The sequence below is a fragment of the Toxorhynchites rutilus genome, chromosome 1 (genome assembly GCF_029784135.1).
Source record: "Toxorhynchites rutilus septentrionalis strain SRP chromosome 1, ASM2978413v1, whole genome shotgun sequence".
Classification (NCBI taxonomy): Eukaryota; Metazoa; Arthropoda; class Insecta; order Diptera; family Culicidae; genus Toxorhynchites; species Toxorhynchites rutilus.
This window is the reverse complement of record NC_073744.1, coordinates 129,531,057-129,553,337: the sequence shown is the minus strand read 5'-3', so window position 1 is coordinate 129,553,337 and position 22,281 is coordinate 129,531,057. Positions and strand designations below refer to the sequence as shown.

The window sequence follows — 22,281 nt, the reverse complement described above, 5'->3', positions numbered from 1 at the left end:
GGAGTGTCTATTCACCATAGAAACGTTTTGTGTCCCTTAAAACCTTCGCATGCCAAATTTGGCTCCATTTGCTTGATTAGTTTTCGAATTATACAGAAATTTGCCTTTCACTTGTATGGCAGCTCAGAGAGGGGGGGGGGGGGAAATCTAACCAACATAGAAACTTTTATTGCACCCTAAAACCTTCTTCTTCTTGGAATGGCATTAACGTTCCCAGTGGAACTTTTGCCTCCTCAACATAAGTATTACTTGCGTCATTTTTATTAGTACTACTTAGTTGAGATTTCTATGCCGAATAACACGCCTTGAATGTATTCTGGAGTGGCAAGTTCTAGAATACGCGTAACCACAGTGCAAGTTGGAAGAAATTTCTTAGGCAAAAAACCTCCCGGCCAGAACGGGAATCGAACCTGAACCCCCGGCATGATAATGTGGGACGCTAACCACTCGGCCACGGGTGCCTCACCCTTAAACCTCCACATGCCAAATTTCGTTTCATTTGCTTGATTAATTCTTGAGTAATGTAGGAATTTGTGTTTCATTTGTATGCCCCCCTTAGAGAGGGGGATGGAATGTCTAACCACCGTAAAAACATTTATCGCACCCTAAAACCTCCACATCCCAAATTTGGTTTCATTTGCTTGATAAATTCTCGAGTAATGCAGAAATTTGTGTATCATTTGTATGGCAGAAAACCACCCCCCAACCCTTCACTCTCCTTAGAGAGGGGGTGGAGTGTCTAACCACCGTAAAACATTTACAAAACCTCCACATGCCAAATTTGGTTTCATTTGCTTGATTAATTCTAGAGTTATACAGAAATTTGTGTTTCATTTGTATGGAGTGTCTAACCACCATAGAATGATTTATTGCACCCTAAAACCTCCATATGCCTAATTTCGTTTCATTTGCTTGATTAATTCTCGAGTAATGCAGAAATTTGTGTTTCATTTGTATGACAGCCCCCTCCTTATAGAGGGGGGAGGAGTGTCTAATCACCATAGAAACATGGATGGATTATTCCACATTTCTTTTAAGAGGCATCCTGGTCTGGAAGGTCGGAAATTTTGAATTTAATATTTTGCATTTTTGGCAAGCTTATACCATAACAAAAGTTGTCCTTAAAGGATCGATATTTGATATCATTAGAATGTTACAGCCAAAAGTGTGGGGTAACCTCAAGAGATATAATATTGCTGTACGAATTTTTCAAACGCGTTTCGATATCTCAGGATCTACTTGCCCGATTTGGCTGGTTTTTTTTATCAGCATTTTGAAATGAATTATCTAAATTAACGCTTATAGCCGTTTTTTGCTATCTCATTTTTTTCGATTTTTCAAGGGCTTCTAAACAGCGATTTTTCATGAAAAATAACTCATTTTTTCTTCGACACTTATTGAATAGGCGAACCTAGACAACAAATTCCACCTGCCCCGGGCTTCCTAATGCCAAAGGGGGACTAGGCTTTGCGGAATACACATATCTGCATGCACGTGCACTTTAGTCCTGACCAAGGAACTGACGGACAATCGCGCATGTGTTAGGGACGACCGATCTTTGGATGCCGACCAATTCCTTCAATTCCTTTGGTGCTTCCTGAAGCGTCTTCGGGACAATTCCAGTTCCAAAGAGAACGACTGGAACAATTCTTAGGTACTCCCTCAGCCCCCACAGATCTTTAAGTTCGACGACCAATGGTTATTATCAAATTTTCCTTAATTCTAAAATATTAGCCGAAGTAATAAACAAGCGAAATGAATGACATAGTTTCGTAGTCCTACATCAACAGGGCGGTCGTTTCCTGGCCACCATTCTTCATGTAAATTTTTCGCAATTTGCACTTAGTTGAGATGCCAACTATCACATGGAATGTATTTTGTATGCCAAGTTCGTTATGAGAGTAATCTGACAATATTCTAGTTCTAGTCTAGTAGATCGGAAATTTTATCGCCCTGACGATTCATGAACTTGAATTCAAGACGTTTTTTACATTGGATAATTCTTTAAATTCGAATGATCTGATAAGGCAGGTTTTTTTCTTTTTAGTGAAGAGACTTTCAGCCGAAGGCTGATTCATCTCTGTGAAGCACATTATGTATCCGGGGGTCTCCGTAGCCACATTGGTTGCGCGTTCGCTTAGTAAGCGATCGATCGTGAGTTCATAACTCAGGGCCCTCATTGACCATCTTTGTGTTGTTACAGAATAGCTACGTCCACGCAACAATCATCAGCGATGGAGATCGATCCACGGTCGAAACAAGATCGATTTATCCATACAACTGCTCTGCTCTGCAAGACACATCGGGATGCTGTTCTATAAATAACTCAACAATGATCATATCAACTGTCTCCGCTGTCCGGTGGTCTAACTGGATAATGGAAGAACAGAAAGAATACTCTTACGCCTAAATGGCTACTGTGTAAATGTACCATATGCAATGGTATAGAAGGAATACTGGATGGCAACTGTGTAATGTGCTATAATTATAGATATGATAACCATGTGACATGTACACGATTAAATTCGGCTCTGTTACAGCTAAAATACTAATGAGCCTAAAATAAATAAATGGGATAAAAAAAAGCACATTATGTTCTGTTTAGAACAGGGCCCGAAATCTTCGAGGGTGAAAAATGAAGACCAACTCTAGTCTCAGTAGCTTCGCTTCGACTAGAACTGCTCCGGCAGTCCCCCACAACAAAAAATGACTTGACTAGAAAATGAATTGACTAGCGTTAACTAGCGAGGATGACTGGTGAACTAGTCCAGTCAGTGGTTATTTTAACTGACTCGACTAATGAATAAAAATCTGTCTGTTCAACTGACTTCAATCACATTTCTACCCCCCTAGGAACGAAATTGTTACCAGCATACGCTATTTAATTTTTACGTCCATTTAAAGAGAAACGAAAACATGATTTCTGAGGCAAAAACGAAGTTACCCCGTCAATGTAGGGTTTATTTACATTCCACCTAATCTAGTCAACGATCCCAGTATTATCGACCGTCACATCGCTCTCCTGGATCACCTTGCGCATGAAGCCGAAAGACAATATCCTCATACTCGGTGATTTCAACATGCCCGGTGTCAGTTGGACGAGAAGCACACAAAATTACCTTTTCCCAGACTTTTCATGTTCCTCAATCAGCACAACATCAATGAGATTGCTAGATGAGTATAGTACTGCTGGATTATGTCAAATGAATGACATTTGCAATGAAAACAATCGTATACTTGACCTCTGTTACATAAGTCATGAATTAATACCCAACACTATCATTACTGGAGCACCATCCGTTCTTGTGAAACGATGTCAACACCATCCTCCGCTACTCGTGACCTTTACCCAGCCTACAAGGGAGAGTTTTACAAATACCGCTGAATCAATTTACCACAATTACCAGTATGCGGATTTTTTATCGATGAGCCGCTTCCGTGCAACTATAAAATGGGATGAACTTTCGGAACAAAATGATGTTGATGCAAATGCTACGACTGTCTCACATGTTCCACTATATGCCATTGACCAATTTGTTCCGAAGAAACGGAAGAAAGAACCGGTTCACCCACCCTGGTTCAACACTACCCTTCACCGATTGAAGATTCAAAAAGTTTTTGGAAACACGTCGACACACAGAGAAACGAATCCGGTTTGCCATCAGTCATGATCGACGAACAAGACGAAGCCTCTACGATCCCTGGTATAAGTGAATTGTTCCGTCGGCAATTTAGCCGTGTTTTCGAAACTGAAGCTACGAGGATCGTTGTAATCTCATAGAATTGAATCTGCTTAGCGAACGACATAATACAGCAAAAGTTCTGTTTGTTTTTGATCTCATCCAAGGAAACATCGATTGCCCGAATTTACTTCGACAGATCAACTTCAACACCCGAAAAATAAATTTACGAAATGACGATTTTTTTCGCCTTCCTGCAGCGCGTACTAACTAGTCTTACCATGAGCCTGTTGCAAGCATGACTCGTGCATTCAATAAACATATCGAACTCATCGACTTTAATGTTCCGAGGGATGTAATAAAAAGGTACCTTCTCCGTAAGCTCCAGCAAGTTAGAATAATAGTTCTTAGAGGATCATTAGGGTTTTTTCAACCTGTTGATTGTTGTAAATAAATAAATAAATAAATAAATATTGTCTAGCCATCGTGAACTCAAACCAATGAACTTAGACATTTATCCAGTATGCTATAAAGGTCCTCGCGTTAGTATTAATGGGTGTTAAATAAAAAATGAGAATTTTTTCAATACCTTTCACTAACTCAAATAAAGAGCGTAAAATTTTCTCTCTCCAAGAAAATTGCTCTTTGGGCTCCCTAGAAACAGTAGGCGTGTTTGGTTTTGCTAGTTTGAATTCAGTCAAAGCAAAGATGGCGTCTAAACAGCACGTGATCCGCGAACGCATTGTACGTTTCTACGAAACGCATTTCCAGCAAGGAAAAAAGTTCACGGTGGCACATTTAGGGAATAAAATGTACCTGTCAGTACGGTATATCGTATCCTGGGTTCCCTGAACATAGAGCGGAAGGTCGGAAGTGGTCGTCCGGTGACGATAATGACGAAGCAGAGGAAGACATCGTTAAAGAAGCTGTTTGACAACAAGGACGCAACCAGTCTGCGTGACACCGGTCGGAAATATGGCGGCTCCCACGTATTGATCCAGGAAGGAAGGAAGGAATCGTCTGCAGGAAGAAGACGAGGTCGCCGGAGTACACGGAGGAGCAGATTGAGACGGTTAAATCACAGTGTCGGTGGATGACCAAAAAATACCGCGGGACGTCTTTCGTTCTGGACGACGAAAGCTATTTTTCGCTGTCCAAAACGCATATTCCAGAAAATGATAATTACTACTCCAGCGACAAGTCATCCACACCACCTGAAGTGAAATACAAGTTCAAGCACAAGTTTGAAAAAAAGGTTATGTTGTACATCTCCGACCGGGGCATTTCAAAGCCTTGGTTTAAGCCGAGCGGTCTGGCAATCAACCAACAAATCTATGGAGAAGAGTGCCTCGATAAAATCCTGCTGCCGTTCCTGAACGAGCATCACGCGGATGGGAAGTACGTCTTCTGGCCGGACAAGGCGTCTTCCCATTACGCCAAGAAGACGCTGGCGTATCTTGAGGAGAAAAAGATACCATTCGTGCCGAAAGATCGTAACCCAACTAACTTGCCTCAGTGCCGCCCAATAGAGGATTTCCTTGGCTCACTCAGTGGTCTAGTGTATAAAAACAATTGGAGGGCCAAGGACACGAAGCAACTGACTACAAGAATCCGAATTGTATCCGGAAAATGGACGTAAGTGCCGTACAACGTTCTTGAGAGAGCATCGCGACAAAGTTGCGTCGAACAGCAGACCACAGTCCTTACTCAAACATTCACTGGCATTTTTTTGAAGAAAAAACATTATGTTATTAATAAAAAATACTGAAATCGATTAAAAAAATAATTTTTTTTATATGTGATTGAAAAAATTCTCATTTTTTATTTAACACCCGTTAGTAAATAGCGTGCAAAATAGCACACACACACTGCACGCTATTTCATACGTGTGAGTAATTTTCGTGTACGATACAAAAGAATCTAGCTCGCCTGTAGCATATGTCAAACCACGTTGAACTCAAACATCGATGCATGCACACGTACATGGGAGAGAGAGAAAGATAGGAACCAATTCGATTTGGGGGAAGTAGCTCAAAATGCAATGAGGACAATTTGACTGGGAAGAATGAAATGATATAGTCGAGTCGGTAGAGGGAGATAGCAACTAAACGCCCGACTGACTGTTTAGTCGTTTTGGCGGAGAAACTGCGTGAAGAAGCTAAATGTCATTACTAACAGAATACGGATATAGTCAGTCAGATAGTCAGCTGACTATGACTATGCAGAGCCCTGGTTTAGAAGGTTCGGTTTACTTTGGTCAAAAAGTCTAATAAAATGTTACCAAATCAATCTTACCTTTTTACAGCTAATCCAATTTGTACTGCGTATAGAAAAATGATCGCTGTCAGCTGCCACATCTTCACTTCGAACAAACACACCCACCACTGTTTGGATTTAGTTCGTTCGACTTCGTTCTTAAGTCGACCTATACGAGCGTTCGCTACACCTCATTGGCCATCAGGATTAACTTTCTATTCAATGCCTCTTCCATCATCACTATCATCGTCATCATCATCGTTAGAAAACATACAAAAGCACTATAACAACTACTTCCAACTACTCACAACTACTGGAACAACAACTACCCATCAAGTCGCCATAGTGCCGTTAGATTACTTTTTCACATCCTGACACGGAACTGGACCAGGTGCAGACCACCAAATTGACACAACAGTGTATCCTTCCCACATTGCCTTGCCTTGAACTGTTTTTTTGGTTTGCGTTAAATATTTGATTTTCAATCAAACCTCCTCTCGAAAATCGATCGATAGGTGCGACATAAATCCAAGTTTGACTGCTGCTAGTTCAATCATCTCCGTTTGGCATTTCGGAGGTTGATTCCCGCCTGACACTCGACTCGCTACCGTTACTAATTGTATTGCCAAAGTGCATTAGTACTGCCTCCATCATCCGAGCGCGAAGCTTCCTCCCCTCTTCGTGTGTCGTGAAATGTTCCTTGCCATTGGATTGAGGATGTTCGCGATCTGCAATGAGATGACGGGAAAAACAGTGTTTTGAGTGAGATTTGTTTCGTTTCTCACAGGTTTACACATTTAAAATAATTTATAGCAAAACATTAGATATAGTTTCTGAAACGCCAATTCAAAAAAGAATCGAAATGGATCATCAAACGAGGCTAAAACAGGATATAATAATGTCAGACCCGCTAAAACTATATCGCATCTTTTCCTGTTCAGCTGTTTTTCGTCATATGTTATCTTCTCGAGAAACACAAAAAAACTAAAATCAATAAAAGCTTCTCGTTTCAAAATGGGAAAATATTTGCTTCCCATAGTTTGCCCATCGAAGTACAAGTAAAACACCGATACAACATATGCGGCATCTGCAGCCAGAGCTCATCAGTAACTGCTGTACCATCACCGTGCCATATAATAAGACATACTTCATCAGTTATTTCTCTCTCGAAACATCCGGGGAGAAAATTTTGCACAAACATCAATATTCAAATTATGCTTTCTCGGTGGTCCCAAAAATGGGCTCACTGCTACTGCCAAGTCAGCATTAGAGTGCAGACTTGCACAGTCCTCCTGCTCCTTCGCAGGCCGACCGGCCGATTTGCATATAAATTCCACAACAACCCAAAACCAGACTGCTATCCGCACTGAATAATTCAAATTTATCTGTTGCATAGTTTTCCTACTTAGTGGTTTGATATGATTTTTGACCTTCACTTTGGGGGAAGAAAAAATGCTGCAAATACTCTAACAAGCAATCCTGTCTCGGTCGTTATTATCGGCGTTGAATGCTTAGAGGAGAAGAATAACATGTACAGACTGTTTTTGGATTCCTCAGGTATTACATTTTTTGGAAGATTCCGCGGTTTCGCTTTTATGAGATTATCTTATTTATTTGATGACTGTGTTGGGTGATTATTTTTATGGAGAAGGGATGAACTTGTATTTACTGTTCGAGTATTATCTACGTTAGACATTACGAGTATTCTATTGATAAGCATATTTCGGTGCTTATTTTGCAAATTGTGCCAAAAGTATTATTTTATACAAAAGTCGAAGGTATTATAAAAATTATGGTTTTCTAAAAGTAGCCCCACACGATGCCACTCTGCAATGTATGTATCCCGCTGATTAAAATCAGTGTAAACATGTCATGCAATCTGTAGCTCAAATTGTACATTATTCAACTTCTGTTCATATCCCATTTCAAGGAGCAGCCAAAGCAGACAACAAACACCAAAAAAACGTGTCTCCACCATCTCAATACTGTTCAGTGCGAGATGATGAAGCCTCCCTCTATATCTCGAAATCGATTCGAGTAAAATGTTACAAAAACGAAATCAGACAAAATACATCCGGACTCCCGGAGCTGTCCCAGATAATCGTCACAATTCTCAGCCGGTGAACACAAAAACTGGATCACACCTCCAGAAGGCAATCCCGTTAACTAACGACCGTTCTCATTTCCAGTGGCACACAGACACAAATATGTTGCGGACACAATACCAAACACCAACAATGGAAAAAAAGGATCAAAGGAAAGCATTTTTTTCGTTTCGCCTTTTTTCTTCTGTGGAATGTTGGCACGGCGGAACCGGAGCGATCACGCGGTCTAGTGAAATACATATATTTGTGGGAAGCCGTTTACATTAAACCTGGGATTCTCAAACTATTCCGGGCAAAAGACCCCTTTTCCCCAGAATGAATTGATATCTCAGACCCCCATAGCCAATCATACTTCAATCATACGAAACACTTAACAATTGAAAAGCTTTGCTGTTGATTAACCCTTTAGAATGCCGTGGAAACTAGGCAAGGAATCGACTCAAACTTCAGAGGACATAAATTTTAGATAAAAAATAAAGTATTGAAACAGTTGGAAAAAAGGTGGCAATATAGTTGCCACTGCTCGTTAACCCCAAAAAATTTTTCATCAAATACCGTAAACCGGGAGCAAACTGATCACGATTTCCAGAAAAATGTTTGGTTGGAAAATTAACTTAAACGTTAGTTTGGAAAATGTACTGATTCCATTACCTACGATCAGCTAAATTATAATTCAAAGGTTTAACGTTTCAAGATCTGATTCAATTCTCCTAAAGGTATAGTTCCGCTCATATCTCGAATATATCTAATTTTTAGGTTCGGATTATTCAGACGTGGCATCTTGAAATGGTCAATGAGCTAGTTTTGACAAACTATGAAGTTCGTTATGTCACATAATGGGATTTGATTCTGTTCATAAAGTGATCACTTTCCTCGGAAACCTGATCCGGAACAAATCCGGGTTACGTCAATGAGGCCACATCGGCTTGAATTCATCACGAATAAGCTAGTGTGGAAAAATCGTGAAGTTTGATACCCCAAATGGTAGCGGGTTTTGTGTTGTTTTGGGTTCTGGAATCTATGGTCCCTGAACTTGTTCCGACCATATCTCCCGAACCCATGGACCGATTCCGAGAATACTTTAAAGGGTTCTTTCAAATGATATCGCGTCCAATTCGGTTTCAGCTGCTTGCGAGAAAACTGAGCCGCAAGACTAGTTGTCTGGTCACTTTACTTTAGTTCACTTTAATTAGTTATGTAATCACTTTGTAATCGCATGAACTAAATTAATAGATGAGTTAGATGAGTTCATTATTATTCGAGCTCCAATGAAGCTTCACAAAGCGTTCTCACAATATGCACAATAAAAACTGTACAGTAGTAAGCTTGCTTTCGCATGAATTTCGACTTAGGATTACGTCTTTCTTTTCTGTACCGGTTTGTAAGTTAAAAGCTTCAAAAACAAGGGGTTACTTCGGAGGTGCAAGGTTTCGAGCGTTAATAACTGTTTGCCGGCTGAACGAAGTGGTATGATAATCCAAGGTAGGGAGCAAACAACAGTCTGCGGTTTTTCTGGAAGCCTGAAGAGAATCGAAACATTGCGTCGCAAGGCCCACCCTCTCCAGCCATTCAATATGGATATACATTCAACAAAAACATTAAAGGAACAGAGTCCGAAGTCGAAAATATTGAGTGATTTTTGACATGCTGTAACTTTATGCAAAATCAACAAAACACCAGCTCGAGTATTAGAATATTTTACGTACCGTCGATGGGGATGAAAATGGGTCAAAAAAGGTAGTTTTCGAACTTTTTGTTGAATAACTATCGTGAATTAGAGTAAAACACAATTCTGATTATGTAGAAATGTTCTCTAATGATGAACACTCGTACGTGTTTACGGTATTGTTGAATAATATTAATTTTTCACTGATCTACGATTAAATGAAAGTTAACTCAATCTCACCCCTTAGAGGGGGTGACAATGGGTCAAAGTAGTGAATATTACTTTCTATTAGGAATTGTGTTTAGAAATCAATTTCTCAATAATTTCAGGATAGTATAACAACATGTAAGTGCCTTGAATGATTATTTGAGTTACGAAAATAGTGTCAATCCACCTAGAAGTGCGATGGAAATGTTTATATACAGCCATTCCATGTCAAACCGATATAGTGGTTCTCAGATTTTCGTGAAAAGTGGTAGTTTTGTTCTTTATCGCAAAACATTAGATCCGTATTTTTTATCATTAGGGTGATGATTTCCATATTAGGGTTACCCAAAATATCTTTTTTCCCATTTTTTTCCATTTGAACTTTTGAACTACTATACCGATTCGGAAGATAACGGGTGTTAAATAAAAAATGAGAATTTTTTCAATCACATATAAAAAAAATATTTTTTTTTCATCGATTTCAGTATTTTTTATTAATAACATAATGTATTTTCTTCAAAAAAATGTCAGTGAATGTTTGAGTAAGGTAAGGTGAGTTTGGCCGTGGTCTGCTGTTCGACGCAACTTTGTCGCGATGCTCTCAAAAGAACGTTGTACGGTTCTACGAAACGCATTTCCAGCAAGGAAAAAAGTTCACGGTGGCACATTTTAAGGAAGAAAATGTACCTGTCAGTACGGTATATCGTATCCTGAGTTCCCTGAACAAAGAGCGGAAGGTCGGAAGTGATCGTCCGGTGACGATAATGACGAAGCAGAGGAAGACATCGTTAAAGAAGCTGTTTGACAACAAGGACGCAACCAGCCTGCGTGACGCCGGTCGGAAATATGGCTGCTCTCACGTATTGATCCATCGGACCCTCAAGATGGGAGGAATCGTCTGCAGGAAGAAGACGAGGTCGCCGGAGTACACGGAGGTGTAGATTGAGACGGTTAAATCACAGTGTCGGTGGATGACCAAAAAATACCGTGGGACGTCTTTCGTTTTGGACGACGAAAGCTATTTTCCGCTGTCCAAAACGCATATTCCAGGAAATGATAATTACTACTCCAGCGACAAGTCATCCACACCGCCTGAAGTTTTGAAAAAAAGGTTATGTTGTACATCGCCATTTCCGACCGAGGCATTTCAAAGCCTTGGTTTAAGCCGAGTGGTCTGGCAATCAACCAACAAATCTATCGAGAACAGTGCCTCGATAAAATCCTGCTGCCGTTCCTGGACGAGCATCACGCGGATGGGAAGTACGTCTTCTGGCCGGACAAGGCGTCTTCCCATTACGCCAAGAAGACGCTGGCGTATCTTGAGGAGGAAAAGATACCGTTCGTGCCGAAAGATCGTAACCCAACAAACTTGCCCCAGTGCCGCCCAATAGAGAATTTCTTTGGCTCACTCAGTGCCCTAGTGTATAAAAACAATTGGAGGGCCAAGGACACGAAGCAACTGATTACAAGAATCCGGAAAATGGACGTAAGTGCCGTACAACGTTCTTGTGAGAGCATCGCGACAAAGTTGCGTCGAACAGCAGACCACGGCCAAACTCACCTTACCTTACTCAAACATTCACTGACATTTTTTTGAAGAAAATACATTATGTTATTAATAAAAAATACTGAAATCGATGAAAAAAAATAAATTTATATGTGATTGAAAAAATTCCTATTTTTTATTTAACACCCGTTATACATATTAAATCAAATAGTTAGCCATTTCCACTTTAGGGCGGTCCAAAAGATCATTTTCCTTCTTTTTTTTTTTTTCCAAAAATGACTTTTTTTAAATTCATTACTTTTAAGCTACCGGGCCGATTCAGATGATCGATATATACCAATTTTGATACCTATTCATAAAAATTGGAAAATTGGATAGATCGAGCAGGTCTCCAGTCGCATAAGAATATTAAACCGAAAACTGAAAACATGTTAACTTTGCAAAATCACTCGAAAACGAAAAAAACACGAAAATATTCGAAAATATTGAAATTCGAATGGAAAAAATGATGTTCAAAATCAGTAGCGGCTCATCTGGCAAGACTTCAGGAATCATTCTATCCATTATTTGCTATTGAGTTGGTTAGCATAAAATTGTGTTAGTCCAGAAAATCTTTGATAAAACAGAGAAAAATAGCTTTTTCATTTCTCCACGATATTGTTGCCCATTACACTTACACTCACCAAGATAAAAATATGTACGTAAAATATTCGAATACCTGATCTAATATTCTAATTTTAGCTTCAAAATGATGTACATCCTATCGATATGCGTTAATTTTTCACGAAGTTACAGCATGTTAAAAATCACTTAAAATTTCCGACTTCGCTCTCTGTTTCTCTAATTTTTTGTCGAATGTATAATCGAGTCTGTATATCATAGAGCCTGATCTGTTGATTGGTTTCAAGATTCCATCTTTAGTATTACAACGGCCTTTAGGTGCCCTAGCCGTTATCTATGAGCTTTTAGGTATTTTTGAATCTTCATGCATTCGTAAATCTATAATCTTTTCTATGAAGGAGGGTCACTCTACGAAAAATGTAACAAATCATTAAAAGATTTCAAATGCATATTACGCAAAATCGTTATTGTTATATATGTTATATTATATTATATATTATATACTACACTAGCTGACCCGGTAAACGTTGTTCTGCCATTTAAATTTTCTTTAGAGAATATTTGTTAAATAAAACACAAATAATGTATTTCAAGCGTGTTTGAATGTATTGACGATCTACAAAACTATTTCAACGAAAGTTTGTACTATGTTTCACGATGCAATGTATTTCATTAATGTAACTGATATGTTCGATCTCTCAAAAGTTAAATGTAAAGAGAAAAAAAGCCATCGATTTTTGTCGTAAAGTTGAAAAATGAAATAAAGAAAATCAATATTCATATCGTTCAAATGCTGCCTCGTTGGAGGAAAAGACGCGCTTCTCTTTTTCAATATGCACGGCTAAATGTATAACTGCTGGGTTTCGTTCATGAATTGGGAAACCAACGATACGCCAGACAACAATGGAGCTGATGTATCGTTCTTATTTGAAACCGCATTACTTCGTTGTTCACATTCAATCGAGGAGTATTCACAGCGGTAATCTAATTTAGAATCACATCCATATTGTTACTTCCTTTATCGACGAACTTGCAAATGTACAGGGTTTTCCATTTTTGGCTTCCGAAAGTATACAGCCCTGTGATGACAACCGTTTGACATAGCAGACATTCAACCAAAGCGTCATATCGTTAGTTGAATGTCTGCCATTTTACAATATGGATCGTTTTAGCATCGCACAACGTGTTAGTTTTGTTAAATTATACTATAAAAATGATGAAAAACCGGCAAATGTTTTTCGAGCATTACGGACGGATTTTGGTCGTCATGGACGGCCTACAGAGCACACAATCGCTAATGTAGTGCGTAAATTCGAACAAACTGGATCCGTAGCGGATATTGTGAAACCTGTGCATCATCGTAATGTGCGTTCGGCCGAAAATATTGCTGCTGTTGCTGCCAGTGTGGAGGATGACCCGAATGTTTCGATTCCACGGCGTGCTCAGCAATTGGGCTTGTCAAACACATCATTGTGGCGAATTTTGCATTTGGACATGCACCTACATCCATATAATGTCCAACTGGTACAAAAATTAGAGCGTGGTGACCATGGAATGCGTCGGGCATGCGTCGATTGGGTGAACGAACAACAGCAGCAAAATGCTGAATTTTCGCATCAAATTTTCTTCAGCGATGAGGCACATTTCGAGCTCGGTGGCTATGTGAACACCCAAAATTTCCGTATATGGGGCTCAGAAAATCCACACATGATTGTTGAGAGGCCATTGCATCCGCCAAAAGTCACTGTTTGGTGCGCATTATGGTCTGGTGGAATCATCGGGCCGTATTTCTTTGAAAATGAGGACGGCGAGACGGTAAATGTGAATGGTGAGCGCTATGGCCGCATGTTAACCGATTTTTTTTGCCACAAATTGAAGATATGGATACGGATGACATGTGGTTTCAGCAGGACGACGCCACGTACCACACAACACGACCGAACATGGCCATATTGCGAACGAAATTTGAAGGACGCATAATTTCGCGTTTTGGTGATGCCAATTGGGATTTGAACCCGCTAGACTTTTTTTTTGTGGGGTTATGCGAAAGACCGTGTCTATGCCAACTCTCCGCAAACTCTTGAAAATTTGAAAGACAAAATTCGTGAAGTTATGACCGAGATACCGCCCCATATGTGCCGAAAAGTCATCGAAAATTACCTGTTCCGGATCAAGGTGTGCGAGGAAGCCCTAGGTGGACATTTGAATGATGTTGTATTTCACACATAATGGCATAAACCAAACTTTAATTTGAAATAAAAGTTTCATCGAAATTCGAATTCTAAGTGTGTTTTATTTCAATTTACTTTCGGAATTTAAAGATGGAAAACCCTGTATTAATTGCTCTTTGGCCAGCTGAGGGGAATATGGTACTACTCAACGATTTACAATAACAATGTCTGCGTTGTTGATATTTTTGAATGACATTATCAGTATTTTTTCGTTGATATATTGGATATTCGCCTACGCTTACGATCGTGTCGTTGGTGAAATCTCTAGGAAAACTCTTTGTACATATTCCATCTACCATGCAAGACGATAAAGGTTTCGAATCACCGCATGGATCATACACCATTATTGTGGTAACAGTATCGAACAATTATTCTTATTCCGGAATCCGATTGGTTTGAAACTCGATTAAATTTCACGATCACTCGATATCATTTAAATACAGGGTGGGCCATTTAAAGTGGAAGCATCTGGCAACCCCATAACTTTTGACAGAGATGTCAGATTAACAAATGTCATACCGCGTTGGAAGCGTCATTTCAGTACAATTTTAACCATGGAACAATACACACCTAAACAACGCGCTGAAATTGTTCAGCTGTACATTCAAAATAACTTCTCAATTGTGTTTACTAAACGTGCGTGGAAAAATAAAAATAAAGTTAAAACATCGCCTGGAGACAACACTATACGTCGATTATATGCCAAATTTATATCGTCTGGTAGTGTTGGTAATGCCAGTCATCTGTCCAGACAACGACCAAGACGTTTCGACGAGATTATCAGATCACCATCGTTCGCAAGAGTTAGGCATCTTTTTATTGCCATTTGTTCGTGAAAATGAATTGGACAATTACTGGTTCCAGCAGAACGGCGCTACATGCCATACAGCGGCTGCCACGACCAAATTATTGCGCGAAATGTTCCCCGGAAGATTAATATCGAAAAACGGCGATTATGACTGGCCACCGAGATCACCTGATTTGACGCCTCCTGACTTTTTTTTTATGGGGATATTTAAAATCCAAGGTATATACTGGTAAACCAAGGACCCTGGCTGCGCTGAAAGACAATATCCGACAAGAAATTGCTGCCATATCGGCCGAAACATTGGGCAAAGTGATGGAAAATGCCGAAAAAAGGGCACATTTTGCGGTCAAGGCCAGAGGCGGTCATTTACGAGATATCATAATCAAAACTTTACTTTGCTATTGCAAAAACAAATCCTTCCACTTTAAATGGCCCACCCTGTACATAGAAGACATAGTCCTAACCCTAACTTTACATTTTTGTCTATAAATTTCCTTGCATTTCCTCCAAACCTTTATACAAAACATGAAATCATCGTCAGACACAATTTTCCCACATGTTATTTCGTGTCGGACAAGGTGAGTCAAAGTATATTGAGAATTATTTTACATTTGCCGATGGTAAGCACTTATTATTCCCAAAGTTTCGACGAGAGATTGGATCGAAGGGTTTAACGTTGATAAAGATTTTATTAGAAAAGTTGGCACATCGTGTTCGATGCTCGTCTCTATCATATAGAATATCATATTGAGTAAGATATTGTGGCCCTTGATTCGGGCTGAATTGAAGACGCAGCAAGAACAGTTTAACAGGTTCTGCATGACCTCAGAACAGGGTGTGTGAAAATATGTGTTTTTGGTCTCAAAAAAGTTTTTTTCTCAGAAAATCTCCATCGAAATCTGTATTAAATTTATAAGTTCAATTTTGAAGCGTAATCTTAGCTTTGCATTGAGAGGCATACTTATAATGAATTTGACGATGTTGGTGGTATCCACGTGTACAAATACAGATTTTTCTGTAGATATGGTAACCCTGCCTCAAGCCATGCTTTCTTCATTTCTTCTACATTCTTCACCACTTCAGGTCGTTTTAGAATCGTCACGGAGGCACTACTGGAAGCGCTAAAGGTGTTGAACATGTAGAAAAAAAATTGACACCCGAAATTCTATCATCCTTGGCACCTGTCCTTAGCACATTGTCCAGCAGCCCAGCAAACAATCAACTGTATAACTAGCATATTCTAAGTCGTATTTAAAGTGGGACAGAATTCTAATCAAATAAAACGTCGATCGAAGGACACATTGTGTATATTTAAAATCGTATAGGATGCGAAAAACACATTTTTTTTGCCACTACTGATTAAGGTGTAATTCGGTATAACAAACATCGGTTTCATGATATACACTATTGTGAAATCGGTCCACACGACATTATTTATGCATTTCAGGCAGACTTTTGAGTTTGTGAGTGGGAAGCAGCAGTAGCTCGTGAGTGGGAAGCTTGCTCAAAAGTTATCAATTCAAACGAAGTGTGAATAGTGTGAAAAGTGAAAAGTGTGAGCCAATATGCTAAAATTTGGATAAGCCAAATTTTCATAGCAGGAAGTTTAATGAAAGAACGATACGTTATTGCAGACACAATTGTCATTAAGGACACTGAAATACATTCCAATAAGGGAATTTCAATCTCATCGAATAACGCTATGGACGAATTTCATGCCAACTCGACTGGCCGTTGGCAGCACCATCTCAGATAGCAGTGGAACGATGTGGGTGTAAAGACATGGGTCATTTAAGCAACCTTGCACACAGGAAATATTCGAAAAATAATTAGACAACATTTTGGAAAAAGCCAATATTTTTTTTCTTAAATTTTTACAAAAGTTTATAACTTAAAAAATATGATATCTACAAAATTCATGTCAAAGGACGAAATTGTTAAAATTTTTACGAAAAAATACCAAAAATTTTTTGGAAAAAAAATTTCGCTGAAAAAAAAGTTATTTTAAAAATTAAAATTCATTTTTCTCAAAAACTTATTTTTCTAAAATTCCCAAAAAACATATACACTCGACAAAAAAATAGAGGAACAAAGTGCAAAGTCGGAAAATTTGAGTGGTTTTTGACATGCTGTATCTTCGTGAAAAATAAATGCATATCGATGGGAGGTGCATAATTTTGAAGCTACAACTTTCAGGTATTGGAATATTTTACGTACATATTTTTATCTTGGTGTGTGTAGGTGTAGTGGGCAACAATATCGGGAAGAAATGAAAAATCGATTTTTCTTCCTTTTTTCAAGAATATTTTGGACCAACACAATTTTTTGCCAATCAACTCAACAGCAAATCCAATTAATCTCATCAATCAGCTTTTTTTTTGGTTCCAAGAACGTTCCTGTAGGACCTTTCCACACAAAGATATTTCAGTTTGAATAAAATATTACCGCTTCGTCTTTGATGATGAATAATTCAATAAACAACCATCGCACCGCAAATCGAAAGGCAGTTTTGAAATCTGAAATAAATTCTGCACAAGGATGTCTTGTTACTTCGACGAAAAAAAATTATTTAAATTTTTTGCATCGATTTCAAAAAAGGGTCAAAAACAAGACTTTCATAGTGCTTTACAAAATCCACTGTAGTTCTGCAAATATCGCAGTAAGTTCTAATGTTTGCAGGTAAATTTTTAGCCTAGTCCATTCTCCAACATCTGTGAACGTTTCATATTGATACGTTTAGCCATTTTTTCTAGCCGATTTTTCAAAGTTCGGAGTAAATAAGAGGAGCATTGATTCGCAATCATATCAGAAGTACAAAATCCTGCGCGACTCTCAGAACGAACGATTCGTAACGTTTCGCGTTTGTGGGTACAAATATTGTAAGGAGTGATGATACTCACACATTTTCATACGCATTTCCACACATACACGCACTCTTCACCCACAAACTCATAAAGACGAAAGTTACGAATCGTTCATTCTGAGAGTCGTGTATGATTTTATACTTCTGATACGATTGCGATTAAATGCTCCTCCTATTTATTCCAAACTTTGAAAATTCGGCTAGAAAAAATGGCTAAACGTATCAATATGAAACTTTCACAGATGTTGAGCTAAAAATTTGCCTGCAAACATTAGAACTTACTGCGATATTTGCAGAACTACAGTGGATTTTATAAAGCACTATGAAAATCCTGTTTTTGACCCTTTTTTGAAATCGATGCAAAAAATTTAAATAATTTTTTTTTCGTCAAAGCAACAAAATATCCTTGTGCAGAATTTATTTCAGATTTCAAAACTGCCCTTCGATTTGCGGTGCGATGGTTGTATATTGAATTATTCATCATCAAAGACGAAGGGGTAGGGGGTCTCCGTGGCCACATTGGTTGCGCGTTCGCTTAGTAAGCGATCGATCGTGAGTTCAAAACTCAGGGCCCTCATTGACCATCTTTGTGTTGTTACAGAATAGCTACGTCCACGCAACAATCATCAGCGATGGAGATCGATCCACGGTCGAATAAAGATCGATTCGTCCATACAACTGCTCTGCTCTGCAAGAAACATCGGGCTGCTGTTCTATAAATAACTCAACAATGATCAACAACGGTCTCCGCTGTCCGGTCTAACTGGATAATGGAAGAACAGATAGAAAACTCTTACGCCTAAATGGCTACTGTGTAAATGTGTATCATATGCAATGGTATAGTAGGGAATAGTCTAACGCCGAAAAATGGCAACTGTGTAATGTGCTAATTATAGATATGATAAACATGTGACATGTACACGATTAAAATTCGGCTCTGTTACAGTTAAAATGCTAATGAGCCTAAAATAAACAAAAAGGGATAAAAAAAAAAAAAAAAAGAAGGGGTAATTTTTCATTCAAACCTCAAAATCTCTGTGTGGAAAAGTCATACAGGAACGTTCTTGGAACCAAAAAAAAGCTGATTGATGAGGTTAATTGGATTTGCTGTTGAGTTGGTTGGCAAAAAGTTGTGTTAGTCCAGAATATTCTTGAAAAAAAAAGGAAAATAGATTTTTCATTTCTTCCCGATATTGTTGCCCACCATACCTTCACACACCAAGATAAAAATATGTACATAAAATATTCTATTACCTGAAAGTTGTAGCTTCAAAATGATGTGCATCCCATCGATATGCGTTTATTTTTCACGAAGTTACAGCATGTCAAATATCACTTAAAATTTCCGACTTCGCATTCTGTTCCTCTAATTTTTTTGTCGAGTGTATATGAATAGCCCTTACAATTTCCAACAAGTCGTTCATACATCGGAAGATGGGCACTTTTACTGGGAAAAAAATTTTCTAACAACTTTTTTATATTTTCTTTGAAAAAATTACAACTTATCCCAATTTTGTTTAAAGTGAAGATAGCGATATAGTGTAATGGACAAAGTTTTAGATCTTGTTAAAATATAAACTTTTGTCGGAGACATCAACTTTCTATCTTTTATAGTTTTTGGAACATATGTCATTTTTGTATGAAGACTCCTAAAAAAATAATGTTTTGCTCGTAACATTTTTGTGTGTAAATTCTCACGTTTGACATGTTTTTGACATGTTTCTAAATAGAGAAAAGTTAGCAGAGCATTTAAAATGCGATAATTTATACAAAAAAATGTTACGAATGGAACATTAACAGCATTTTTTCAAAGAAAAACATGAAAAAGTTGTTGTTCGAAAAACTTTTTCCATGTAAATTCGCCCATCGTCCGATGTATGGAAAAGTTGTTGGAAATTTGAGGGGTATTTATATCTACTTCTTTCAGAGTTTTGAAAGCAAATGTTCTCGAGAGAAATGAATTATAATTTCCAAAATATTTTTTTTAAATAAATTTTTCTCTATTTAGAAACATGTCTAAAACATGTCAAACGTGAGAATTTGCACACAAAAATGTTACGAGCAAAACATATTTTTTTTCAGGAGTCTTCATACAAAAATGACATATATTCCAAAAAGTATATAAGATAGAAAGTTGATGTCTCCGACAAAAGTTTATATTTGAACAAGATCTATAGCTTTGTCCAATACAATATCGGTATAAAAATGCGATAATTTATACAAAAAAAATTTAGGAATGGAACATTAATAATATTTTTTCAAAGAAAAACATGAAAAAGTTGTTGTTCGAAAAACTTTTTCCGTGTAAATGTGTGTAAATTTCAGTCAAAGAATAGAATGTAGGAAATTATTTTGGAAATTATAATTCGTTTCTCTCGAGAACATTTGCTTTCAAAACTCTGAAAGAAATAGATATAAATACCCCTCAAATTTCCAACAAGTTTTCCATATATATATATATATATATATATATATATATATATATATATATATATATATATATATATATATATATATATATATATATATATATATATATATATATATATATATATATATATATATATATATATATATATATATATATATATATATATATATAAATATTTTTTTTTTGGGAATCTAAAAAAAATTTTTTTTGAGAAAAATGAATTTTAATTTTTGAAATAACTTTTTTGTCAGTGAAATTTTTTTTCCAAAATTTTTTGGGAAATTTTTTGCGTCCTTCGAATAAGCTCTCTACTAATTCCATTATTGTGAAAGTTCTATTGAATGATAATTCAAAAAAACATGTGCTATGAACGTTTCTAAAATAAACCGTTGCCCGAAATGGGTAACAGCTCACAACGGGCAACTGTTCATGTTGGAATTAGTAGTTTTTTAAAATTATTTTTACGTATAGAGTTTGAAGAAAAGAACACATCCACAAAGCGATATGTTGATGAATGAATATGAATGAAGTGTTGATCAATACAACATGCTTTCAGTTTAATACATGTATACCAACCAAATATGTTTTGTTGGACAAAACGTTGTTGAGCACGAACAAAGGGTTACTGCCTTAAACACCATCGAATCATAATATTCACATCACGACCGCTTCCAGAGTAGGCATCCTCCATTCAAAGATAGCAAATAACATTCATTACATAGCACTTCATTACTGAATATTACACCACACTGTGATTTCTAGGTCACAAACATTTCCCCAAAACAAGCAACCGTTCGTCCAAAAGTGAGCAAGTTCGGAACAAAGAAAAAGGGAACGATGGAAAATCAAACGACGAGCGTCAGTAATAATGAGAAGTCCTTCATCCCAACTAGCTTTCCCCCTTAACCCTCAGTCAAACGAGTGCTACTTTCTCATTTTTCAATCAATAACTTTATTAAAAATTCACACTCGCGCACTACTTGTCATCCCTGAAGGTTATGTGCCTATTACTCGACCCTCGTCCTCGGTGACCAAACGCCATGGATGATCGTCGAACTCGTACCCGACTCAAATTAGTTAATTAATTCGAAGGCATAATTATTTGTAAAGTTTTTTGAGCTTCAAATGTCCATTTTCATCATTCACTTCACATGACTGCCTGGGCGAATTTTCAATTCACAACGTCGCTCCCGCAAAAAAAAATTATGAATGTCAAACTATTAATATTTTTCTGCCTCCCTCACTGTTAGCCACAGCACACATACATGCACACGAACATGGAACTCTTATTTTCATCCCTTCCGATGGTTCAAACTTTTAACAAATTGGTGCTCAGCCAATTACAACCTGAAACTAGAGGATGATCAAGAGGGTAAAAGAACCCAAAAGCACTGCTGCACCTGTTCACCAATTCGTTCGATATTGGTTAATGTTGCCAATGAATCTATCCGACCAAACACGGTTTATTACACCATTTTTGCTTCTGCGGAAGGTACAACACAGCAACCGCTCCACACGGGTAGCAACGACTCGGGCACAGCATCCACTTCCAGACGGAGCACACCGTGCGAATTGTTGTTTCCACGATGCTGCGGGATTTCGGGGGGAGCAATGAAAACATAGATAGCATCACTGAAACGGTGAACGGGAGCAAGAGAGCATCCTGTCGCTCATTATCTAAGATGCTCACGGGATAAAACGGATTCTGTTCTTGACAGTCAACAAACTCGGAGTTCACCACTACCAGCGCCGAGGTTTGGCCCCACACAAGTTCACACGGCAGCTGATGCGAGGAGATAGGACAAAAAGTAAGTGTATGTCGTGATGAAAGGATGCTGCGTGGGTGCCATCTGGATGTGAGGATGGAAACTTGTGAATTGTGCCGATGAATTTATTTCTGATTCCA

At 38.1% G+C, this 22,281-nt stretch overlaps 1 protein-coding gene across 1 annotated transcript in view; it reads right to left on the bottom strand.

Annotated features, from left to right (window-relative positions):
- LOC129765058 (gamma-aminobutyric acid receptor subunit beta-like) overlaps positions 1-21,917 on the bottom strand; it is a 76,213-nt gene extending 54,296 nt beyond the window's left edge. The window contains exons 1-2 of the mRNA XM_055764893.1: positions 20,952-21,917; positions 5,976-6,664 (exon numbers count right to left, since the gene is read on the bottom strand). Coding sequence (XP_055620868.1) covers positions 5,976-6,037 — 62 coding nt within the window. The 5' untranslated portion in view covers positions 6,038-6,664; positions 20,952-21,917. The remainder of the gene's footprint in view (positions 1-5,975; positions 6,665-20,951) is intronic.
- Between the last annotated feature and the right edge of the window lie 364 nt (positions 21,918-22,281).